Source organism: Erpetoichthys calabaricus, chromosome 5, assembly GCF_900747795.2.
Source record: "Erpetoichthys calabaricus chromosome 5, fErpCal1.3, whole genome shotgun sequence".
In the NCBI taxonomy this organism is placed as follows: domain Eukaryota; kingdom Metazoa; phylum Chordata; class Cladistia; order Polypteriformes; family Polypteridae; genus Erpetoichthys; species Erpetoichthys calabaricus.
In genome coordinates, this window is record NC_041398.2 from 164,667,086 (window position 1) to 164,695,048 (window position 27,963).

The 27,963-nt window shown below is 36.4% G+C and overlaps 1 protein-coding gene across 2 annotated transcripts in view; it reads right to left on the reverse strand.

The window, feature by feature from the left end:
- Positions 1 to 1,389: 1,389 nt before the first annotated feature.
- prdm5 (PR domain containing 5) overlaps positions 1,390 to 27,963 on the reverse strand; it is a 295,484-nt gene continuing 268,910 nt past the window's right edge. For both annotated transcript variants that reach the window (XM_028802172.2, XM_028802169.2), the window contains 2 exons: positions 7,169 to 7,273; positions 1,390 to 2,556 (listed from right to left, as the gene is read on the reverse strand). In XM_028802172.2, the coding sequence (XP_028658005.1) occupies positions 2,392 to 2,556; positions 7,169 to 7,273 (270 nt within the window). In that variant the 3' untranslated portion in view covers positions 1,390 to 2,391. The remainder of the gene's footprint in view (positions 2,557 to 7,168; positions 7,274 to 27,963) is intronic.

Below are 27,963 nucleotides of genomic sequence, written 5' to 3' on the forward strand. Positions count from 1 at the left end.
GAATAAGAGTGACAGCAACTGTTAAGATGTAATTAGTAACAAAGCAGGCTCTGTGCAAGTCTTTTGGCAAAGAAACCAAAAACCAAGCAGGTTTCTCAAGATACTATGATTTGCTGTGAGAACCAGAGGGCTAAATTACGTACAGTTATTACAGTCAAACAAGAATTGCACCAAGTTGTTTACTAGAGTTGAAACGAGAAAGCTATGAATTGTAAAGCAGAATGCCAGTACCTAAATCACAAAACCACATTTGTTCACAGGTCCAATCAATAATCTTGAACACTGGACTACTGGTTCTGTATTGATATTTAGAAATGAGTCTTTGGGATGTGAATTTTGGTGCCTTTCGGGAAATGGTCCTTAGCAACCAGGCAAGGTGTTTTAGCAACCTATTATCCACATGCAAAACTTCCAAAATGGCAGTGTAACACACAAATATTAAATGGAAAAAAAATTAAAACCTTTTCTACACCAGGAAAAATTAAAAAAACACATGTGTAAATAAAGCCTGAAAAAGTAAGCTTTCAAAATATAGTCTCTTAAACTGAAGCATTTTATTGAAAACAAAGTTTAATCGGAAAAAACAGGTTTTACAGTTCTTACGAGTTGACATAACAATATCATAAAAATGGATATAACAGCTCAACAATTTCATATAAAGGGACATCTCTGAATCCATAACATATCTGACCTTGAACTGGATGTGCTACATCAACAAAAGGCCAAGCCATGTTCTACTCCTGTCAGCAAGAACAGAAAGATAAAGCTAAGGTGGTTACATAATCACCAAATCTGTATGATTTAAGATTGTAAATATGTAGCCTGCTCTGACAAATCTCTTTTCCTGCTGTGACATGTAGATGGCCCACCTTAGTCCTCTTCAGTGCTACAAAACATGTTCCCAGAAATTGTTGATGACCATGCACTTCCATTGTTGAGCCACAGCTTGTCCTTTTTCTAGAGGTTATTTCCAGCATGACAAGGTACAATGTCACAAAGCATGCATAGTCTCAAACCTGTTCTTCATATGTGAAACTGAATTCAGTTTACTCCAATGGCCTACCATAAACAGAGTGCCTCTAGGATGAGATAACTTATAGCATGAATGTGTGTCCAAAAAATCTGGAGAAAGTATGTGATGCTACCGACTCAGCATGGATTGAAATCCCTAAAAAATTCTTCCACCACCTTTATAAATCCACTCTTCAACGTATTCAGGAGATATAGGGGTAAAAGAGGGTCCAACCTGGTACAAGAGAAGTTTACCTAAATTAAAGCAGCCATTGATTGTACGGTAAATATAATGGAAGGTGAAGACTGCGTAGACATAGTGGCGCAGTAGCTAGAACAGCTGTTTCTTTGTGAATTTTACATGTTCCTTCGATGTCTTTGTGTGTTTTTTTTTTGTAATAAATAGTCATTCTGATTATCCTTCCACATCCAAAGTCATACAAGATGGACTCTAAACAGACCTGACGTGAATGGGTTTGAGTGGGTGTGCCCTGTGATACAAGGCCATCCTAAATAGGATTGATTTCTGTTTTCTACCTGATGCTGTAGGGACAGACACTGGGTACGCTCAACACAGTATTGGTTATAAAAATGAATGTCTCATTGCTTTATCTAGAAATTACATTTTTCAAGCCTCCAGTTATGGTCATTTTCCTTAAATAAACAATATAGGCAGTTTTATGTTTAAATTAATTTTGCTACATTTACAAAGTTCGTACATGTTATTAATATTTGAGATTTTCTTATGCTAATAAACAACAGCAACTTCTGTATTGTAAGGAAAATGCTATTCTGATGCAGAAAGAATATTTTTTTTATTTCAAACTTGCAAAAATGTCAGAAACAACTAATTTTGCTCATGTAAGATGTCTTTGACATTCATGGGATGTGGGCTGGTTTTTGTCCGGTTTAAAATTTTCTAAGATGAATAGGAATCACATACTCATTTTGCAGTGGCTGTGCACTTCTTTTTCTGCACTCATTTACGCACAGATAAGTTAATCAATTAATGGGTTAAAACTCTTGCTTATCTTCTTTTCTGTTGGGAATAACTTGGTAAACCTAAGAGGTAAAACAAGTTACTTAAAATATGTCAATGCTTGAAACAAATTAAACAAATTATTGAAAAAGACTAATAACTACTCTGAAATAATACTGAACATATGTATCCAAAAGATGTTTGAAAAAGTGGCAAAAAGGATGCGAGACCTTATAAAATCTGCATTATGCCAGTATATCATGGCACCATACAGTGAATTTCTGATTCAAAATAAATTTGGAGGGTCACCTACAAAAGTCATAAAGAGCACTCCATATGTTGAGATTTGTTATGCAATGTTACAGTATCAGCCGACAAGTTGCTTCACTCTCACTTCTGTTTCAACTGTCCGTTTCCCCGTGCACATTCTCCATGTGGACTTTGAGGTAATCATTTCTGGTAAACTTCTTGTGGCAGAGCTGGCATTCTGCCATAGGTCTGTTCGGATTATGAGTCAACTTGTGCCGAATCAACATCTTCTTTAAACTGAAGGAGAGGTCACAAACCTGTGAAAAATGCCCATGGGAAATGAAAACATTATTTCCAGTTTCTAAATGGGTGTTTCATCTATGAGGCAACATGATACTGAAAGTCACAACTCATTATATTCTTAGTCTATTTTGATTATTTTCTACATAACCATTACACAATTACAGAAAGAGAGAGGAGAAAAAGAAAGAATGAACTGAGCATTACTTCTGGTGCTTTTGTATTGTGCTCAGTAGCAGGGAGTAGGGAAAACTGCTGCACCACTGGGTTTGGGGAGCTGTATATATATATATATATATATATATATATATATATATATATATATATATATATATATATATATATATATATATATATATATATATAGATAGATAGATAGATATATGCTCTACACTATCTATCTATCTATCTATCTATCTATCTATCTATCTATCTATCTATCTATCTATCTATCTATCTATCTATCTATCTATCTATCTATCTATCTATTATTGGCACCCCCTATAAAAATGAGTAATTATTTCCAAGGGTGCCAACAATTGTGGCACATGTGTTTTTGTTAAAAATATTTATTTCTTGATGAGGGCTTTGTTTTTTCTTTGAATGAACTTGTTTCAATTAAAAGTCAAATGTTTCTCATATTTTCAGTGCAAGATGACGGTTCTTCGGCAAACAGTGACTTTTCTAGCCATTCTTACTAAGTTTTACATGGGGTGCCAATAATTGTGGAGGGCACATTACACACACATACTGTATATACAGAGAAAACAAATTAAGCTCCTTATAATTTAGTGAGCACTGTAGACAGTACAGTAGAAGGAGACAAGAGTCTTCTTAAACAACAGTACAACAATACATTTCTCTCTAATACCAAGGCATACATACTCCTCAATACGTGCAAAAGGCTCCTTCTCAATGCAAGAATTAAAAGCTAAATAATCAGGAGTATGTGGACCTGGTAGTAGACTGAGACTCTGAGAAACAGACAGGGAGAATCAATGGAGTGAAAAGACAAAACATGAGAAAGAGAAAAGAATAATAAAAAGATACTGAGAAACATTTCCTAAAATGTAAGATGGCAGAAGTCACTAATAGTCACCCAAATCAGTAGAAAGGAAAAAGAAAACTCTGCAGGACAGGATTCACACACAGTAAACTGTATATGGATCTTTCAGACTGTATCAATCAATCATAGGCACATTATACTGTAAATATTGTACATAGTATAACTCTCTATATATTTTGCATGGAGTTTGTACTTCATTTGATGTTGTGTAGGTTTTCCTTTACCTAATTTTCATTCTGTGTCTTACCTTTTTTAAATATGCACAATGTATGAGCTGTACATGGAAAATGGGTTTTGTGAAAAGAAATGTATGTTGCAAAAAAGGGAAATGACCAACTTATGAACAAAAAAATGCATAAATTCTTTGGAAAAATAAAACCAATCATGTTAGATTATTTCTGGGATGGCACAATGAATGCAGAAATAGGAAAAAAGCTGCTAAAATCATCTGCTTAAACAAAGCATCTAATTATAGACAAGGACAGTCAGTGAACTTTAGATGAAAACCTCTAAATTAAGGAAAAGCTGTTGGTGTCTATAAAAGACTACAGAAATCATAACTGCCAAATATCTGTTTAAATCATTATAGCATCATTAATTCTCTAACTGTTCCATATATCATACTAAAAGCACAATGACTGGTAAATTACTGCTCCATAATTGGGTTTTGTTTACCATGTTAAGTGATATTATTTTCCGTATGAATATTTTGAAATGAACAATATCGATTGTATAGGATTTAATCTCATCATGAAAGAATGACAGCCTACTCACGATACTCAGTATAGAAAACCCTAGGTTTTTAGGATACCATTTCCTTAACAAATACTGGTCACTAATAAATAATACAAATTGTTGTGTGTTCTCTCTTTCAAATTAACAAGATGTTGTAATGCACCAGCTTGTTAATAAGGGATGACAATACAGATGTTACGTTTGAATTTGAAAAATATTTATTTATTTCATTGTATGGAAAGTAGAAGAGCATACTGTATCTTACTTGGACTGACATTCATCCAGTTTATGAAAATCATTATGAAAGGTCCTTTTCCCAGTTCTATCTCAGATTATCTAGAGGTGTACTTTTTCAAAAAAACATTTGCATAGTCTGGAGGTACAGTACTACCTATGTTTTTATTGCAGCTGGAAAGAATGATTTCTGCAGCAGAGAAGGTTTGAAAGGTTTCTTTTAGCAAGAGCTATATAAATGTATTTAGCAAAAAAAAATATGATTTGATGAAAGGGTATACTTAAGGCACAGTTGTTCAAAGGATGACAATACAGGTCAGGTCGGGGAGTATGCACTGGTACAGCATGTTGCCGCACCCCTCAACGATGAAACAGCTCAGTGTCCTTGTTGACAACCCCCCAGGCAGACACGCGGCCCAGTCCCACCCTCCGGAAATGACACTCTATCTGCCGCAGCCAGGTCCTCAATAATGAGGATCCTGTGAGCCAGATCACCCTCTGGGAATCATGCCACATAGCCGTAGTGCCGTAACTGACGCTCCCTCATAATGAAGGTAATGTGCCTCATTCAGGACTCCATGAGCAACCGCTCATTCGACACAAAGTCAAACCAGCGGTACCCAAGGATTCTCCAAAGAGACACAGTACCAAAGGAGTCCAGACTTTGTCTCAGGTCACTGGATAGCGTCCATGTCTCGCAACCATATAGCAAGACAGGAAGCACTAGGACTCTAAACACTTGGACCTTTGTCCTTTTGCATAGGTATTAGGAGCATCACACACCCCTCTCCAGCGACCTCATGACCCCCCCCATGTTCTCCCAATCCATCTACTGAATTCACCAGAGACATGAATGTCACCGTTGAAGAAAGCAAACCTCTCGACAAGATCGATGCTCTCTCCGCAGACAGACACACTGCTGATGCTTGTGTTTAATTGTTCATTAAAGGCCTGGATCTTGGTTTTTATCCAGGACACTCACAAACCCAGACACATGGACTCCTCGCTCAGTCTCTCGAGCACTCTGATCAGAGCCTCCATTGACTCCACGAACATCACAGCATCATCGGCAGAGTCAAGATCAGTGAATCTTTCTTAGCCAACAGATGCCCCACAGCCACTGGACCCCATGACCTTGCCCAACACCCAGTCCATGCAAGCATTGAACAGAGCAGGAGCAAGAATACACCCCTAACGAACCCCAGAATCAACAAGAAAAAAACGCAGAGGTTCTGTCTCCACTCTGCACAGCAGTCACAGTACCAGAGTACAGGTTGGCCATGATATCCAGAAACCTTGAGGGGATCCCGCAAAGACTCAGGATGTGCCATCAACTTAATCGAAAACTTTACAAAAATCGACAAAGGCTGCAAAGAAACCGATATTCATGTTTGTGTTCAATGGGAACCCACAGTGCCAGGATGTGGTCGATGATAGACTTCTTAGGTGTAAAACCAGACTGCTCTGGTTGCTGGTATGTGAGCAAGTGATCACGGATCCTATTGAGGACAACTGTAGCAAGGACTTTACCCGGCACCGAGAGCAGTGTTATCCCCCCTGTAGTTGTCGTAATCCAGGTGATCACCATTCACTTTCCTGTCAGTTGGGATGATGCCTGTCTCCCAAATGGAAGCAAAGATTTCTTGCAATGCCAGGAGGACAGCCTTACTACCAGCCTGGAGAAGTTCATCCCGGATACCACAGACCCCTGCAGCCTTCCCTACTCTCACCTGGTTCGCCACCTGGGTAATCTCAGTGAGACTGGGTGGTTCACAGCTAATTGGAGGATCAGCCTCAAGAACAGTGGACCCAGAAATATCCAATGTCCTAGCCACAGGATCAGCTTTAAAAAGCTGCTCAAAGTACAATACAGTACAGTATATAGATAATATATAAAGGCCAAATACCATTTCATATACTAAGTATATAGTTTATAGGCCGTGGAAAAACTATGATTGCCTTGTAAGGTGCAACACCATCAACTTTGTGTGTGTCCTGTACTGTTCCATATTTTAAGTGAGTACCGAACCAGAGATATTCTACTCAGCTGGAAGTATCTAGTCTGTAGAGCAAAGCATATGTTTCAGATAATAAATATGTTAAATGTTTTCAGCATTTTTTGTTCATATTGAACGCTTTTTATTTCAGAAATCAGTCAAAATGGATGACACGAATTATAAGTATTATGCAACCACTGACTGGCATATTAAGGAGACTGGTTAATGACAGACATTCACTGGACAAGAATGAATCTATGATGGTGTGTTCTTTTGCAGTGTTAGCAAATCAGTGATAAACATAAAAGCAGCACAGCCATTGAATATAATTTGAAGTGTTTAATAAGCAGATATATTTTGTTTATGCGGTCTTGGTTTATCACAATCAAACTTCTCATTTGAAAAAGGAAATGCTAATGTATGTTTTCCATTTAAAGAAATTGTTCATTCCACAGATGAATAATTTGTAGCTAGGAGAGGATAAAGGAAAAGTCCTCATAGAATTGACTTTTTATTTGTCATGAATCAGTGAATTTGACAAGAATGATAACACATAAATACCATCCCTTCCCAAACCCCCATTTATTTGAGACTTACGTCACATTGGAATGGTTTTTCTCCAGTGTGAGTCCTCATGTGCTCATCTAGACCTCGCTTCTGGCTGAAAGCCTTGTTACACTCAGTACACTGATACGGCTTTTCCTGTAAATACAAGAATATGTTGGTTTGAACCAGGATTTCATATTGTCAGTTACATAAGGCAGGAGGTTAAGTTGCACAATATTAATATATTGTTTCAACATCTTGTTTCAACCCAAAATGCCAACTAAATGACCAGAAGTACGGTGTTGTGGTTAGTGTGTTAGACTTTAAAAGTTAGTCTTATCAGTTCAATCCAAATTTAATTTACTCTATGAATCTGAGTAACCTGCTTAACCTGCTATTGCTTCTACTGTAAAATACCCAGTATATAAGTAAATAATTGTAATTTCATACTCTTGCAAAATAATCAGCCAAATACATGTTAAAAATGATAATTACTTTGGATGCACAATAAGTGGGCACTTTATTACATAGTGAATGGGAAGCCTAAACACTTAAGTGAGTTGGAACGCAGCATCACAGTGTGTGCTGGGACAGCAGGATGAGTGTATTTGGAAAAGCAATCTGATAGTGTTGTGAGTGTATCAAGAATGACAAAGATCTAAGAACCATTCAGCTAATGGAAATCTTAACAGAAATGGTCAGAAAGAAATTATTAATGGAGGCTCACGCTACTTTTACTGAATGAAACATGGAGTCCAGTCTTAGAGCTATGCAAGCACAACAATAAGACTTCATACATAATCAAGGAAAGGATACCCCAGCCAATGATGCAGAAGACTTTGAAAACAAAAAATGTGTGGTTGTAGTGATCTAAAGAAAACAAATACTACAGGAACATAAAAACACTGCATAGTTGTAATGTATCAGTTGATTTATAATACACTGGATTTCTTGATACTAACAGAAAAATGTTTGAATATCACAGAATAGCAGAACCTTCATGGTAGCAGAGTATTACTCTGAATAGGATTTCCAGGCCAGTAATATTTTACACCACAAGGCTAGGAAAGTCATATAATGGTACTAGGAATATGAAAACGAGCATCCAGACGACAGATACACCACTAACTAATTGTAACTACAGGACACTTATTGGTCAACATGACCAAATATCCTTATCCAGTATTTTATACATCTTGTTGTTGAGTTATACCCTGGTAATTCAGACTGCCCTAAGGCTAAATGGGGAAGCAACCTCTTATTAACACCTACAAAAATGGTTAGTTAATTTACTTCTTGAACACACTAATGATTTAAGACCTAATATTTGAATTTTGTTCAAAGGGCTTCACATACAGTGTATTCTTCTTGAATAAATCTGTCATTTATAATCTAATTACACTAACAATCTAATACTTAGCAATTCTGCCAAGGATTTGTTTGTACATGCACAGTATATTAGGAGCAACTTTATGACGTCTTTAAATCTTGTAGTTTGTTTAACTGAAGCCTAAGTTTGTCATCATATACCTTCTTCTGTAATGCATACATTTTGGAGCAAATAAAACTAAACTAAAGAAAATTAAGAAAAGAATTTCAGGAATGACAAAGCAAATTAATCTCCTACAAGATAATATGTGAAATTGTATGAACATCCTGAGAGATTCAGGTATTGTGATAAAGCATGATTCTTACCCATATCCAAAAAGGCAGATGTTTTCTTATTTTCAGTTTGTTCCTATATTTACTGTTTAATGACTACTTTTGTGTATTATGTTTTTTTCTGGTGCTGGGTGGTGGCCACCACCTGGTCAAAGTATGCTTGGCTACCTGAGATTGTGGGAAGATGAAGAAACTTCCACAAGAGTATCCTCATGATGGTGACATGTTTATGGGCTGTAGAATGCCAAGAGAGGGCTGGGTGATATTTTGTGCTTAAAACCTCTAGAGGTTTATTTTCTCCCGTATCCGGCTGGCTGGAGATTGTTTTCCTCTTTTCCATGACTGTAACATGTAACCTTTTTATAAACAATTTCTCTAGGTTTTACTTTTGTTTTGTAACTCTGTTTAGCCATTGTTATATCGAAGCACATTGAGCTACATTCATGTGTGAAAATGTGCTATATAAATAAATGTTGTTTCTCTCTCTCTCTCTCTCTCTCTCTCTTTGTGTGTTAGATCAGCCACACTCTTCCAAGCACATTCTGGAATTTCACTCTTGATATTTACTGTACTTTCAAATTTAACCAAACTTACCATACTGTATGACATACAGGTATGTGATGTAAATTAGTTAAGCAACAAAAACTTATCTGAATTGAATAGATGCATTTTGTTGTCCTTTGAAATACATTTTCAGACAATTAATATTCATTCATATCTCTAAGGTTTTTTTCGTTTAACCTTCAGAGGGTTTAATATGAAACTGGACTTGCAAATTTCATTGTGCTTAAATATTTTAAAGCCATTTTTTAAATTTAATGTAGCCATTGATACCTTGAAAAATATCTAGAAAAATTCTGAAGTCACTAGCAATGCAGTTAATACCAGAAACAGAGAAACCTGGTTTCACTTAAGGAACTACTTAAAGGACTTTGCAAAAATATTAAGTTAAATCATTAGTCTCTTTGAAGTGGCACAAATTTAGTTTTGTCTTTTTAATGCATTTTAGTTCTCTGTAGCTCTAGTAATATGTTATCATACTACAGACCTCAGGAGGCTTCAAAGAAACAAATTCATGAGGGTGCTGACCATACAGTCCATATCCCCAACCAGTCTTAAAACATGACTCCTTACTTATTTGCTTAAATATTTAATAAGGAATTATTTGTTCCTTTCATTATTTAAGCTTATTTTTGGACCAAAAAATGCTCTTTTGAAATCAAAAATGGACTTTCAGACTGGATTTCAAAATATGTGTACCTATCCAAACAGTATTAAGTGTAATCAATCTCAATATGCGCAGACTTAAGGTCTTTCTATACTATATTTCAAAATCGTCAATTTGTGATGGTTTTAAAACAAAAAAAAACTTATGATGAATTTATCTCACTAACATTTTTTAAAAGAGAAACGGCAATACTATCTAATATAGTTAAAAAGTTCCAGAAAAGGAACCATACAGAATTTCATTCAAAATGTTCACTGGACAGTTTAACTGATGTTACACTCCTGCATAAAAGGCAAAAGACCAGATACTGAAATAACAGGCAATGCTGCAGTAGAATAACAGACAAGATTTAAACCACAACATGCCTGTCCAATATTTATTCTGTAATTCATGTTCACTGTTTGATCCTTAGCCAGTTACTTAACCTACCTGTATACCAACTGATTTAAAAAAAAATTACAAAAAATTGTGTGTATGTAAATACATGTATGTGTATATATCCATCCATCCATCCATTTTCCAACCCGCTGAATCTGAACACAGGGTCACGGGGGTCTGCTGGAGCCAATCCCAGCCAACACAAAGCACAAGGCAGGGACCAATCCCGGGCAGGGTGCCAACCCACCGCAGGACACACACAAACACACCCACACACCAAGCACACACTAGGGCCAATTTAGAATCGCCAATCCACCTAACCTGCATGTCTTTGGAATGTGGGAGGAAACCGGAGCGCCCGGAGGAAACCCACGCAGACACGGGGAGAACATGCAAACTCCACGCAGGGAGGACCCGGGAATCGAACCCAGGTCCCCAGATTCCCCAACTGCGAGGCAGCAGCGCTACCCACTGCGCCACCGTGCCGCCCATGTGTATATATATATATATATATATATATATATATATATATATGTATATGAAAATTTATGTGTATATATGCAAATTTCCAATTTCAATTTATTTCTTCATGCACATGTTTAAATGAGAACATAAAATGCAAATTTTTAAATGTGCTCTTTGAGTGATTTTAAATAATAATCAGGCTATATGTGCACACATTACCTAGCATTGACATTATACATCAGTTGTGTCATTTACCTCTATGCATGTCACAGTGGTGATTATGTTTAAAAAAAATATGTTTTAATGCAGTTCTGACATTTATAAAAATAACTTATTGTTACTGCATTTACTGTAAATGGCACAGACTTTAATTTTGTAATCAATCAATATTTAATCGTAGCTTTGTTAATTTTTAGTGTTTGTATTTACTATAACTCACTGATAAAAAAAATAAATGATCACTGCTGAATAAATAAACTAAAACACACTGGAAAGTCGGTTGGGACCCATATGTTAGAACATGACTCTTTGTCTTTGCAGGAAAGAAGAAGATACTGCCAAGTCCAGATTTTCATGATTTTGTGCTAACTTCTGCCTATAGCTCTATAACTCATCTTTTACATGAAAAAATATACCAAAGCTCTGAAGCAAATACTAGCATGGCACATGGATACCAGAAGCAACAACTGAAGAGCAGTCTTAAGATCAGAAAATTTGAAATTGATAAATACCGTACAAGTAAAGACCACTCATACAAACTATAACATAGTCAACTCTGATTATTAAAAAATAATAATAATAATAATAATCCATTTATATTGGGTACATTTTACTCACTATGTTGACATTTAGAATAGATGGACTATTTACGAGAAATGTCACACTTTGCAAAAGTTAAGTTTAACTCCTGTGAAACTGATTTCAATGCAAATGTTTTTACTTCTAGAAAGCATGCTGACCAAACTCCTAAACCTGAACTTTACAAACCCATTTGAATCCAATTCAGGAGTGGATCTGGGATGTTGAGGGTAGACTCCATCCTGGCAGGAGTGGGCTCAAGGCAGAAACCTGCTCTGGACAAGGTGCCATTTCATCACACAGCTCACTCATGTACACTTTAGGGTCAGTTTAGAACTGTAACTTCACCAGCCTACACATCTTTGGGATGTGGAAAAATACTACAAAGACACTGAAAAAACTGCAAACTCCACAAGGACAGTGACCAAACGTGATCAGAACGCAGGACAATGTGCCACTATGGCAACCTATTAAGAAAAGGTTTTCCTAAATTAATAATTTCATATTCACTCTCTTACCTTGTCTATGACAGACTACTTAGCTCTTCAGTATTTTACACATGGAACTGAAAGTGTTTGTAGCCAAATTAAATGGAGAGCAAATTGATAGTGTGAGTTGAATGCCAAACAAAACTACACACAGTCTGTTTAAACTGTATATAATTTGTGCAGTTTCATAAATTAACAACAGACAAATATATTTCCAGGTACATTTGAAATTGATCTCTTTGCCACTGCTTGTACACTCACAAATCCTGTTGTGTGGATAGCTGGATATTGAAGTTTGTTATTTAAAAAAAACAGAAACCTATAAATAAAGTATCAGTTTCATTTTAATCCAGCTATTCACTATGGATATTTTGAAATAGAGTGATCTGGTTGCATAGTGATCAGTTTTTTCATAGCTAATTTTTAGAGTCTCTATTTGGGGATGGAAAAAAGAGACTGACCTTATTTACTTCACAGCACATGAAGGACTAAACTTATTTATAATACACAATTATCAAATTGTTCTGATGATTTTCATGAAGATTCATATATCAGCTTAGGATTCAATAACAAATGCTCACCATTTCACATGTGCAGTTTTTCATTCAAAATAAGAAAAAGTAACACAAAAGTAATGCACTGCTTATAATGCATTAAATTTTATAATAAGTAACTATAGAACATAGTGTTTTTTTTCTGTATGTAGTGAGTAATGTAACTAAGTTACTTTAAATGCAACATTCCCCAACAGTGCCTCCAATATGTGTACCAGTTTGCGGTAGATAGCAAGGCACAATCCAGAAGTGAAAACATAATGTATAATGAACTTATGCAGAACAATTTATTATATTCTCATTATAGTCCTCTAATGTACCCCTCAAATGAAAACACACATGAGGTACAAATCCAGGTGTAGTAGTGACAGAAAAAGATAAGCAGATCGGGTAGCAACACAAAATGTCAGGTGGAGTAAACTTAAAATATGCATGCCAGCTCTGTGCACGAATGCTACAGCTCTGTAATTCTATGCTGGCCTCGCAAAGCACCATGGGGCATTTATAGATTCTCTGTTTTCATATTTACTGTATGAATAGAGTCACAATGTAATGTCTTACTTTTGTTTTTTAGTGGATGAGTAGTAATTTTCTCAAACTAAATAAGGAGAAAACAAAAATCTTAGTGATTGGCAAAAATGGATATAATGAGGATATTAGAAATAAACTTGATCCATTAGGCTTAAAAATCAATAAACAGGTTAAAAAATTAGGGGTAATTATTGACCCTGACCTAAATTTTGTAACACTGACTAATCTGATCACTAGGACAGCATTTTTTCAGTTAAGAAATATAGCAAAAATTATATCCCTTATAACTTTGCAAGATGCTGAAAAATTAGTTCACGCTTTTGTTTTAAGCTGACTAGATTACTGTAACACACTCCTCTCAGGACTACCCAAAAAAGACATCAAGCGATTGCAACTAGTGCAGAATGTAGATGCCAGAATCTTAACTAGGAAAAGAAAATCCAAGCACATCTCTCCAGTTTTGATGTAACTACACTGGTTACCTGTACCATTTAGAATTGACTTTAAAATACTGCTTATGGTTTACAAAGCTTTAAATAATCTCGCACCATCCTATATTTCTGGAATGCCTCTCACCTTACACTCCAAATCGTAACCTTAGATGTTCAAATGACTGTCTTCTTATAATTCCAAGAGCTAAACTTAAAAGAAGTGGTGAGGCAGCCTTCTGCTGTTATGCACCTAAAATCTGGAATAGCTTACTGATAGAAATTTGCCAGGCTAATACGTTGGACCATTTTAAAAAAACTGCAAGAAACCCATTATTTTAATATGGCTTTTTTATAGCTTCATTTTAGTGTAACCCTGATATTCTGCATATGCATTTAATTATTATTTTTATCATGTCTCTGTGATCTGTACTAACCCCTACTTTCTCTGTTGTTCTTTTTCCGGTTTTCTGTGGTGGTGTTCTGTGCCACCACTACCTGACCAAGGCACCATGCAGTCCTTACATTGATGGATTGAAGGCCTGATGTCCAAATGACCAGCATCATCTAATTCCTCCACATGAACCATGAAAACAATAACGACTGATTTAGATAAGTTATGTTAGGTAGAATGCCTAGTGGTGGCTAGGCAGTCTTATGGCCTCAGAACCTCTGCAGATTTTGTTTTTTTTTTTTTTCCTCTCCTCCTGACCATCGGACCTTACTTTATTCTTTGTTATTTAGTATTGCCTAATCTTATTTTTATATTTTTCTTTCTTCATCTTGTATAGTACTATGAGCTACATAATTTGTATGAAAACGTGCTATATGAATAAATGTTGTTGGTTGTCTTTATACACCACTTTACAACCGCTATTTGAACTAAGAATACTGGATTCTAAATGAGAATCATTTGTAAATTGAAGTACATAGAGTTGAATGTCAAGTACAAGAACATTCATAGACAAAGAATGTGTTAGAACTTTTCAATTACAGAGTTAACATACTGTGCCAAGAATGGGCATTTAGAGCAACTGCACTCTTATAGAAAATGACCTGCACATCAAGTTTAGAGCTTACTGTTTAAGCATATGTTTCAGAACTTTCCACCTGTTTGTATCAAATTTGAGAAAATCAACCTAACAGTACTACTACTGCTAATTAGAGGATAAAAAGCACTATTTTCTCCTTGCCTGTCTGTCCATCACAATATTTTAATATCTGACGGCTACATTGTTGCAATTAATTAAAGCCTTCAGTCTTTTGACCTTTTCTCAAAACCAAATCACCTGGATATAGCTAAAATATCAAGAACTCAAAAAGAGACTTGCAGTGCTTTCATATGACGGATAAAACAGTTGACCATAATGAGAATACTGCCACAATACATATCACTAATCCCCCTATGCTCGCTTTCTCACTCGAGGATACAAGGCTATTTACATATGCTACTGCTATGAATCAAAGTAAGCCTTTAAAGATCACTCCCCCTATCCATGTTAGATTAATTTTATTAATTTTAATCATTCCATACAAACAGATCAGTTTTTACAAATAATAGGATTGAAAACAGATAGACCCCCACCCCTGAGAAAGAGAGCATGGCCAATGGGGTAAACCTTGAAGCTTGTAAACATACCTAAATTGATTAGTTTAATAGGGCAATAGAGATGAATGGAGAAGAGGAAAAAAATGCGGAGAGAATTGCTTCGTTGGTGCTTTAAGAGCTTATTCTAAAATATTATTGATTAGATCCTGCCAGGTTTTGAAAAAGTTCTGTACAGATCCTCTAACTGAGAACCTGATTTTTTTCCAATTTCAAATAATATAAAACATTGGTTTCCCACTGACTTAAAAGAGGAGAATTAGGATTCTTCCAGTTTAGCAAAATAAGTCTGCGTGCCAAAAGTGTAGTGAATGCAATCACAGTTTGTTTGTCCTTCTCCAAATTAAACCCATCTGGAAGAACACCAAACACAGCTGTTAATGGGTTAGGAGGGATTGTGACACAAAGGCTGTCTGAGAGGCACTTAAAAATTTTGGTCCAAAATGATGTTAATTTGGTGCAGGCCCAAAATATGTGACCCAGTGAGGCTAGAACTTGATTGCAGCGTTTGCAGATTGGATCTTGCCCTGGAAACATTTTGGACAGTTTTAAGCAAGACAGATGTGCTCAATATATAATTTTGAATTGAATAATTGTATGCTTTGCGCATATGGAGGTTAAGTGAATTCTCTGTATTGCTATTTTCCACTCCTTTTCTGATATATTGATTAAGAAATCTTTTTCCCATTCTCTTCTTGGATCTTTGAAAGGGAGGGACTGTAAAATAATTTTATATGTTGCAGAGATGGTGTTTAAGTCCTCGAAACTGAGCAATATTTTTTCCGCCATGGAGGAGGGTGTAAGATGAGGAAAATTGGGAAGGTTCTGTTTAACAAAGTTCCTAATTTGAAGATAGTGAAAGAAATGTGTAGCTGGAAAGTTAAATTTGGAATGTAATTGTTCATAGGATGCAAAGATGTATATATAAAGATCTCTATCCAACTGCATATGTTTGTGAGCGTTGAACGAGGTGGTTCTCTTGCAGGGGTACCACAGATAAAAGATTCTCCATCTTAAAATGCTTTCTACATTGGTTCCATGTCCTGAGTGAGTGAAGCACAATTGGGTTATTAGTATATTGCCGATAACTTGCATTTATTGGAGCACAAAGCAAGGAATATAAAGAAGCACTGCAGGATTTTACTTCTATTGCGGACCAAGCCTGTGTATGTTCATCTATTTGTGTCCAGGTTTTTATAGCGTGCATGTTTGCTGCCCAATAATAAAACTGAAAGTTGGATAGAGCCATGCCACCTTCTGCCTTAGGTCTTTGTAGGGTCGTTATTTGGATATGTGGGTATTTTGAGTTCCAAATAAATGAGGTTATTGTTGAATCTAATTGCTTAAAAATGATTTATTGATGTATATTGGAATGTTTTGAAATAAAAAAAGCTTAGGAAGAATATTCATCTTAACAACGTTAATTCTTCCAGCTAGAGTGAGATGAAGGGTTGACCATGTATGCAAGTCTTGCTTAAATTTTTTCCATACAGACGGCAAAATTTTGTTGATAAAGACCTTTGTGTTTACTTGTGATGTTTACCCCTAGGTATTTAAACTGATCTGCAATAATAAAAGGAAAGGTGTCCAATCTGATATTGTATGCTTGAAAATTCACTGGAAAGAGTATACTTTTATACAGATTAATTCTGAGACTAGAGATCTTTTGAAATTCTGTAAGTGCTGTTAAGACTTTTGTTATTATTATTGTTTACCAGTGAGAGTAAATAAAATTTATAAGTATCTGCACAGATTGATCAGCAATAAAAAAAGACATTCCAGTTATGCTCATAGCCTTGACTTCAAACAATGGAATGAGCCAATCCCACACCTCCTCTTCATGTTATGGTTAATGTGTGCCCCAATGTTAGAAAGTATGAGCGCAATATTATTATTACTAGGGGGCTCCGCAACCCCTGCTCGCTTCGCTCGCCAACCCCTGGTCTTGGGTAACCCGAAATAGATTTGAAAGAGATTACTGTCGGCGTAACCCGAAATACATTGATGAATGTATGCGATATGTGCCTGCATTGCTTGTGGCATTTCAGACGCGCGCTGTAGGTGCCTGCGTTCATTGATTATAGGCTCGTGTTTGTATCTCCGTCAGTTGTGGTCTTTCGTTTTGAACCCGTGCCTGCTTTGCTTCCGCAGTTTCTGACGCGCGTTGTAGGTGTCTATGTACATTGTATTTGTTCATGCAGAGCTGTTTGGATTTGGAGCCGAGACAGTTTTGCTTCCGCGGTTTCAGACGCGCGTTGTAGGCGCCTACATCTATTGTTTTTATCCATGCGGGCTCGCTTTTGTAGCTCCGTTAGTTGAGCTGGATCGTTTTGGAGCCGTGACCGTGACTCCATTAGTTATCCGTTGTCTACCGTTAGTAATATGGATAATTCCACTTACTGTTAATACGGAGCGTTTTCTGTGGTTGTACCGTTAATAATGCATCACTGTAATGTGATTCACATATGCTATATGGTTTGGACGTGTGAGGATGCCGTACGTTTAATACGGAGAGTTCGTGGCACGTTGTTGCTTCATGTCCTATTCAGAAGCGCGTTTTGGACGCCTGCACCTTTCGTACTTTCCCGCGCCTTCCGTACTGAGCTCGTTCGTTTTGGAGCCGTGCCCGCTTTGCCCGCGGCATTTCAGACGCGCGTTGTAGGCGCCTGCGTTCATTGATTTTATCCAGGTGGGCTCGTGTTTGTATATCCGTCAATCAAGGTCGTTCGTTTTGAACCCGTGCCTGCTTTGCTTCCGCAGTGTCAGACGCGCGTTGTAGGCGCCTGCGTTCATTGATCTTATCCAGGCGGGCTCGTCTTTGTATCGTTGAGCTGTATTGTGTTTGAATTTGGTGTAAAGCATTCAGCGGTTTGTGCAATCCCAAGCAGCACATTATTCCTAACTTCACTCCGCAGTAGTGCAACTCACAATATGGCGGTGACGCCTGCGCCTTCACTCCGCAGTAGTGCCACTCACATTATGGCGGTGACGCCTGCACCTTCCGTTCTATCTTTGTGGACCTGTGGGGCCTCCGTAGCCTCACGGTTGACTCTGGGGTGCAGCGCAGAATCCTCTTTTGTGTGTGGCTGTGTCGTTAGTCGTTAGCTATGGGCGCGTTATTGCTTCATTTCTCATTCACGTTAATTGAGCTCTTTCGTTCTTGGGCCATGACTCCTTCGTTCGCGGTGGATAAGACTTCGCTTGCGGTGTATGAGACGCGCACCTGCGCAGTACGTCTCATGGTCCCATCGCCATGTACCTGCGTCCATATACGGTTTATTCTCGGTTAGTAATATGGATATTATCATTTATTTATTTAACTTATTAGTAGTTTGTGGCCATTTGTTGTATTTTGCTTGTGGTTGTCGTTATGTTTGAAAATTTTGTTTGAGTCACAGCTCAGATCACATTCTTGGCCACATTAATTGGTCCAGCATAGTCAGCAGATGCTTCCTTAGCCCTCTGGGACACTTAAAAGACAATTGCACCATTATGATCCACTCAAAACTAGTTCTGCTCTTCTACGTTAACTACAGTTCACTTTGTGGAGTTTGTGTGAAGTTTACGAACGTAGGGGGTTTGCTAATTACTAGTCTTCATCGCTCATCAGTAATTTTCATCCAAGTACTAATATTAGGTAAAATAAATATAATTTGTCAATGTTAAAATTTTATGACTCATTCAAAAATATATAGAAAAGACAAAAGTTAAAAAGCCTATCAATTGATTTGGTGACTACAGGTATTGTTTACCAGGAAAATGTGATCACATTTACCTTAGAGGAAGCCTACTCCAGAATTCTTATATGCTGTCTTTAAATGCCTAAACAGACACCCATCTTCATCTGATTTTTCGTAATAATGGCGGTGGGTTTTTATACGTGGATTGGCGATTCTAAATTGGCCCTAGTGTGTGCTTGGTGTGTGGGTGTGTTTGTGTGTGTCCTGCGGTGGGTTGGCACCCTGCCCAGGATTGGTTCCTGCCTTGTGCCCTGTGTTGGCTGGGATTGGCTCCAGCAGACCCCCGTGACCCTGTGTTCGGATTCAGCGGGTTGGAAAATGGATGGATGGATGGGTTTTTATACCACAAATTTGGCACCTGTACTGTTTTTGTAATGTTTTTTAAATTATGAAAAACATTTCCTCCAGTACACCTCTGAAAAATGTTAAGTTGTGTTAGGCTACAATGACTTTTTCAGTAGATCTATTTCTCTGTCTGTATCTGCTCCAGCTGCCAGGATAGATGTATGATACTACTGAATCTGCTTTTGATCTGATACTAAGTAACACCAAAACTAGTGTTTTAATACTAATACTGATATAAAATACTTTGAAAAGCCTCCTTTTGTAATTTCCATTAAGTGTTCAAGACTTGGATTTTTTTAGGTTGGATACAGATTTTTGGTAAATTAATTAACACTAGAATTACCAGAGTCTACGAAAAAACTTGTAGATCCGGCCCACCTTAAATCGCTTCTTAAATCCGTTCACACCTCTCCGCCAGCGTCTTTTGTCCTCTAAATGTGCTGATAAAAGACAAGCTGCCAGCAGCCGGCTATTCCATCCCCCCTCCAACTTAGAACGTGAACGCACTTTTCCCAGCTCATGCCTTGATTGATTGTCTGGGAGTGAACTGGAGTTTTAGACTTGAAATAATACATCGTTATTTGGAACACACGCATTCCATGTGTGTACCGTTTCTACAGTAATCTGTGTAAACACATTGTTAAAACAGAAACTTTTTCATATTTTAGTAATAAATGTTACAAAATGTAGGCATAAACTATAGAATGTGTAAAGCCCGAGTTCCTAAGATCAAATAAACACTTCCACAAAAGCTTCACACGCCATACAACAGCTTCCGTGGCGTAGCGCGCTAAGATTTGCCTCTCAAAGCGAGTAGCTTTCCTCTGCCTCACAAACATGAGTTCAATTCCCCGCTGGGGATTTAGTGTTACTTCTTTTTTTTCTTTTTAACCTCAGACGGACATAAAATTTGTAAATTGGTATGCACTGTCAGTTAATGAGATCGTTATATTTTCATGTGGGATGCTCCTTTTAAAATATTTTTTTAACAATTGAGACTGCAATTAACATGAACAACTGTCCTTATAACTTATTTTTTTCAAGATCCATAACACACAGACAGACAGAGCACTGCGTAATACAGAGACAGACAGGGCAGAGATATACAAATAAACAGGGAAGGCACACGTACTGAAAGAGAAAAAAAAAATCAACGTGCGTTGAGGAAGCATGTACCAGAAATTAAAAGACCCATTGTCCGCAGAAATCCGCGAACCAGCAAAAAATCCGCGATATATATTTAAATATGCTTACATATAAAATCCGCGATGGAGTGAAGCCGTGAAAGGCGAAGCGCGATATAGCGAGGGATCACTGTATATAGGCAGCATTGCTTAAATTATTTCTACTAAGTAGCTATAGGTAATTATTTAACTCATAAAGCATATAATTTCATTAATAGATGAAGAGTTTATTTCACAAAGTCATTATCTACTATTTGGTAAAAGTGATATCTGTGATAAAAATGATAGGTGGCATAAGTGTTCAGTACAGATAATTCCTGAAGGTATTAGCCATCAGAGATCTTTACTTTTGAAACAGTAACATTTTATTAGAAATGCTGACCACTGCATGTCAGCTCTTCCATGAAAGATATAATGCATTCAGAAATTGTTTGAAAACGTGTGTATCATATTGAACAAACCAATTACTATACACCATTCTATTAATATGTCTATTTCAGTAATATTCAGCTGCTCCAGATGGGAGTCATCCATCCAGTCATTCTTTATCCTAACCTGCTTATCCAAGACAGGATCACGCAGCAGCTGGAGTCTAGCAAAATAATCACTGGTTACAAAGTAGGAGCACCACCTGAACAGGCCACCAGACCATTGCAGGTGAACACACAAACATACAGACCAATTTAGCAATGCCAATTCACCAAACCTACATTTCTTTGAGCTTTTGGAGTAAGCTGAAACACCCGTAGGAAGCTGACGTGGATGCAAGGAGAACATGCAAACTCCACACAGGAACACCTGAGACACAAATCCTAGTCTTCATGCTTAGACTTCAAGGCTATGACTGTACCACCATGCTATCTATAATAATGCTAATAATATTACTTTTAATTAAGTTACTGTTGTGGATTTTTAGTCACAGGTATTTCATAATTAAGAGTGCCAAACCAGAACCAGAAAATGGCAAACCATATTCAATTCAATTGTGAAAATATATTTTCTAAACACAAGAGCTGCTGGGTTCAATACAAACAAATGTAATACTAGACCTATGTACTTTAAGACTACAAACAATCAACTGGTGATCATTCTTCTCATCAGTTGTTGCTTTACACTTTATTTTTTAAGTAAAGATTAGCTAAAGTCTATGGAAGAAAAGAATCCTTAGTCATTAAAGCTACAGTGTGTTTTTATATTTCTTGTAATAAATCAATTTTGACCTCAGTTTTTTATTTATTTTTCTATTAAAAACCATGCATAATTAAGGCCAAAATGTCCAATTTCCAATTTCCTGTTTGGCTTACAGTTTAACAACCAAAAAAAAAAAAAACTATTTATGAAACACTCACCTTTTAATAAAATATGTCATTTAGCAGAGTGGGAAACAAACAAAACAGTAATGTTTTCATCCTTATTTCAAGTACCAATAATACATGTCTAGAATACTGAGAATGTGACTTGAAGATTGTTGTTCCAACAAATCTCCACACATTCTATGAGCCTGAAAATATGCTATACGCCTAAAATTAATTAATACAAATAAATACATATTGTAGTGATTTTGAGTACGGGGTACAATTTTATGGTGAAAATGTGCCTTACATGATTACCTTCTATCTGGTTACCAACATACTTTAAATGTGTTTGTACTCCATACTATGTTACTCCTACCCGGTGCTTACAGTTAGTATTTGATATTCTTGTTTCATAAAGAAATAACAATCACACCTCTGAATGCTTTACGTTGGTATAAAAATCTTTTGAAACATAATGGAAAACATTATAGAACCCTTAAATTATACTAATTATTATAATTGTGGGATTAAGCCATTACAAATTTAAAAGTAGCCCATTATAACAGATGTACTATGACAAGAAATAAACTGCAAATAGTGCTTGTAAATATGATTTGACATAAAAATCATGATGAACAAATAGTAGTTTTTTTTTAAACATGTATTTGTATGATCCCTGGTTTTAAAAAATCTGCTTTTAATGTTGAAAAAATGCACAAAAATACAACAATCTTATTTAAAGTTGATTAATTTCTGCTAATCTGTTCACTGTGCTCAATTACCATCTTTCTATCTAATTATGAAGGTAGACAATGTATACTCTGGCTATATTGTACACTTACTACTAGAGTGGTCTACATTTTTAATTTACAATTTCTTTTCTATGTAATACTTACTGCCATTCAGCAGCACTTCCTATGATTTTCAGGAACCAACAAAGGCCCTACACATCATCCACCCTTCTTACATCATGGCCGCTCTACAGCCTTCACCGCCACCAAGTAAAAGTAAACTGATGTAAAACATCAAATGTGACAAAAATTGTTGGCATATTTTAAATACTGACAAATTTCAAATTCGAAGTATTAAAGCATTTTATAAACATAAAATCTCTTCTCTGTTGTTTACATTGGTAATGGTAAAAGATAATTACAGGCATAGTCAATTGTCAATACAGGCTGCTACAAATTCCTTTTAAAACATTTGTTTCGGCTAACTATCCCCCCTGCGGACAAGGCAAAATGATCCTTGCTGGTGTCATTGATGATGGGTAATTTTGTTTCTTTGTCTCAAAAGGAAACTTTCTAGTTTCCCAGCTGTGCCAACATAGGATCCAGGACATATGTCATCTAAATTTAATCTTTGATATTTAGCCACCTATGGCAAGAGTTCCTTTTTTGCACTCATACTTTAAAAAGTCTAATAACATCAGGATGTATTAGTTCCAGGGTCAGTAAGTCATTTTTTGTCCTTACAAAGCAATGGAGATAACACAGAGAAAACTGTTGACACAAGTACTGCAATGTAGTTTTTGTTTTAACAGTTAATACTTAGGGTCTTGCAGGAAATGGTGGGCTAATAAATGTCAGCTAAACACTGGAGCTATTTTTCGAGACTACAGTATAATCAACATAGCAACCCCTAGTGAGGTAAGTAGCCAAATTACACAGAACACAGCTGGCATACGTTAAGGAGAATCAAGTTTCATAGACAAATGTGTGAATATTTTAAAAACCTTTAAACCCAAATTCTTACAAAGGTATTGAATTACATGAAATTGTGATGTTCCTTTAATAAAATAATGTGCTGAAAGTCTGCCAGTTACCATTGCTGCTGTATTTTTTCTTTTAACAGTTAAATGTTTCAATTTAAAAAAAAAGATTAAAAATAACATATTTCAAGCCCAGCATAACATAGGATCAACATCAGTTAACATATATATTACAGATTGAATATTATTTTGTACAAAATAAATAATTTTGGAGAGTTGCACACCAAAACAACTTTAAAATTACAATGACTGTTCCATTCACGCACTATCTTGACCTATTAGGCCAAAAAGAAAACATTACCTTTTTTTTTTAACCTTTTCTGATGTAAAAATTAAAAAGAATTCAAATATTTACTCATTTATTTTCTAAAACTTGCTTCTGTTATGTAATGAACAATCAAAACAATGGATATCTGAAATTAAATGCATGTTATTTTTTGATTGACACACTAAGTATTTATTACACTTGTAATAACATAAATTTGGACTTTAAAAGGAAGTATATTTGTGACTCTTTTTGTTACTACACATTTTGTCACTTTTGATTACACATAAGGAAACTGACGAGTAATTTAAAAGTATTTTCTGGTGACATCACCAATATAGTAGTACAGTATTTGCAAAAATGTATCTGCTGCACCAGTTTATTGGTCAGGCTTGCAAACACCTCTGCCCTCACTCACAATAATGCTCCAGTTACACCAAAGAGTATTAACACAAGCTGAGTGAAAATACACATTATTTTCTATAGTCACCATCTCTTCTTCCAGACACTACCTAGATATATTAGCATTGCCTTTTCAAACATTCCTTCATACAAACATTTTTTTAATTAGTGAATGTATTAATCCAAAAGTGCAATTTTATTACATGGTATAAATGTATAGATTTGTGAGTTTTGAGATATTTTTTTCAGGAAACTTGCACCGTATCAGAGGTTTTGATGTGTGGGTTCATATGTGGTGGTATGGTGTCACTTTGTGCTTAAGAACTACAGGAGTCTGTGTTTTCCTCTCATCCTGTTACATGGGGAATTGTCATTCAACCCCCACCAATGTACTCAACCTCCCTCACATTCCAAAGCTATGTGTGGTAGGTCAACAGTTGACACCAATATTGTTTGCATTTCACTGCTCTCCTCTGTTGGGCTAGTTCCTGACACGCTCTCCATGCTGCCTGGATAGGTTTTGGCTCCCAGCAACCTTTAAAAGTAAGAAGGGATTAAAATGGATGAAGGGATGTTTCTTGTCCTTTCACTGTTAGTGTTATTGTTTTGATCTTAACTGGCCAGCCCTTTATTGAAGTAAGAATTACTTATACTTTAGACGTGTTTAGCTAAAATCTGCTTGGAACAGATAAGTCAATAAATATGTAAGTGTTAATAAGTTGTATCTCTAACAACGTTTATGTAAAGAACTCTGACTACATCCAAACTTCACTCCAATACTGTTTAATAAACTTGGAAATCTCACTGCATCCAATGTCCAACAACTCAGATCCACAGTTATCCAACTGTGATAAATATATTTTGCCATTATGAAGCTGAGATGATTTCTGCACTCAAAATTACATGCTAGGTCTATAAGAGAGCTCTACCTAATAATTTATAGTTATCAGTAGAAAGCAGTGTTATATAAAGTACCCAACAGACGTACTTGAGTAAAAGTACATCTCTTTGGAATGTGACTCAAGTAAAAGTAAAATTTGCATGTGAGGAAATTACACAAGTAAATTAGAAGATTTATGCAACTGAACAAAAATATATACATACCAGAAAACTTACATACAAGAAAACATGCATGTCAAAGTAGATTTCTAAACAGTAATGTGTCAGCCTTTCAATGCAGTACTATAATTTCCATTGCTTGATTCTTAATGTTTTGATTGTTTTTTAAACATTATAGGGAACTGTGGTAGATTGACAGACAAAACCATTAAAACTGAGGGATCATTGTCACACGTCTGTGTAAATATTGAATTTCTGTGTTGCTCCTTGGGTTATATTCAACATTAAACCTTCTGTTCAAATTCAGCATGGAGTAACTATGAGAGTTCATGACTTTAACAAGACAACAGAACAGATGAAAGCCACCAGGGGAGTTGGGACTGAACATGAAGACGAGATGCAGGTAGCCCAGGAATAAACAAACCTGTGAGTTGAATAGGTGAGGATAAAAACTTAAGTCAAAACTCAGTGCAGAAATATAAAAACTAGAGGTCAAAAGTATAAGTGGACAAAAACAAAAGAAACACCTGTATAAGAGATCCTGAGAGTGGAGACTGAATGAACAACTTGGGTGGTTTATTTAAACACAGGACTAATTAATTGAAAAAGCTCATATGTGGAAAAAGTGGGCATTGACAAGGGACAGAGATCGACAAAAAGAAGCATGATGTGTTGTTTTTACTGGCTTGTGTAATGCAACCTTCATAAAATTTAACTGGAAATGTTACTAATTATATAATGTGACACAAAACATGTACACGTCCAGAGACAAGATGAGAAAAGAACAGCAAGAACACAGAAAAATTTTCTCAGTATCCCAAGAAGTACTTACATTTGAATTCAGAAGAACCACACTTTTATACAAATCTTCTACCAGCAGGGCAGCCATTTAAAAACAAGCCTACTCGGATTATAGGGGAAAAAATTCTGCTCTTTATAGCTGCATAAAATATGGTGTGTATATTTTAGTGCTTAATAGCCAAAAAAGTAGAACACAACAGGGTTGTAGGCTCTAAATTAGTCTGTTTGAGCTCTCAACACCTTGATTATTAAGGCTTATACTTATAGCCATCTTGCATTTTTTGAAGCATCCATGGGGAAAGATGCATCTCTCTAATCAGAATGGGCTCTTCACTACAGGATCTTCACAAATGTTCAGATATAAGCCCCACCCCCTGCTTTTTATGTCCTTAAAAATGCAAATTTCGAGTTAAATGGCCAGTTTAATAAGTTTTCAAGCATACCCTTGTAGTGTAAGACAATTATTATGAATAACTAGTATGTCTCTATAGTATTATCATTTAAATGGTTATCAAAAATGTATGTGATTTTTTGCTATATTTATACATTATATATGTACACATCACTCTAAATGCATTTAGCCACATATTTATCTTGTAGAATGAGCCAAGGCCAAAATTTAAACTTTAGAACAAGACACAGCTAAAGATCAAGCCTAAAATCTTTCACAGTGCTAAGATCTTGCTAAAATATTTGTAGAGAGAGAGAGAGAGAGAAAAGAAAGGGTATGGCTGTGTATTACTAACAATTTTAAATCAGAATTACAAGCAAGCTTGCTGCTGCTGCTTACTCACTAACAGAGTGTGCATCTATTATATCTATCAAAATGTCTAATAACATCAGGATGTATTAGTTCCAGGGTCAGTAAGCCATCTTTTGTCCTTACAAAGCAATGGAGATAACACAGAGAAAACTGTTGACAGAAGTACTGCAATGTAGTTTTTGGTTTAATATTTGAGTGTTTTCTTGTTGCAATTCATTGAGCCATCTGAGCTTTGGAGCTTTTTCCATACCAAACCAACTGGACAAAACTGGAGAGTCAAGACCTTGGCCCTAGAGAAGAAAAGTCACCATGTTCCTATTGTACCAGAGAATTTATTTGATAATGTGGATGTGCTGCCCCATAGCTGCTTATTTCATAAGTGAAATCAGCAATAAAAGGCACGCTGTTTTCCTGTAATGTTCAAATGTTTTGTCTTCCTCTGCTGTTTTTGAGTTTGTGAGTGTGTGTTTTGCAACAGCTTTAGACTATGAGATAAAAACCCAGGAAGGGCATCTGGTTTAAAATTTGGCCAGATCAATATGCAGACAATAATACAAATTTCCATACTGGATTGGTCAAGGCCCGGGTTAACAACGGCCGCCACCAGCACCGTTAACCAACAAGGTGCTGGTGGAAATTGGGCTATTGTTGGGTGAAGAAGAGGAGGGAGACCTGTCCGGAGGGGCAGGAGGAAAGGAGAAAGGTAAAGACAGTGGAACTGAGGGTAGGAACTTTGAATGCTGGCAGTATGACTGGTAAGGGGAGAGAGTTAGCTGATGTGATGGAGAAAAGGAAGGTTGTTATATTGTGTGTGCAAGAGACTAAACAGAAGGGGAGTTAGGCTAGGTGGATCGGAGGTCGATTCAAATTATTCTATCATGGTGTGGATTGGAGGAGAAATGGGGTAGTGGTAATTCTGAAGGAATTGTATGTCAATAGTGTTTTGGAGGTGAAAACAGTGTCAGACAAAATGAAGGAGTGATGATGAATGTTGTTAGTGCCCTGCAAGGTGGATGTGCGATGGATGAGAAAGATTATTTCTGGAGTGAGTTGGATGAAGTGATGGACGGTGTACTCAAGGGA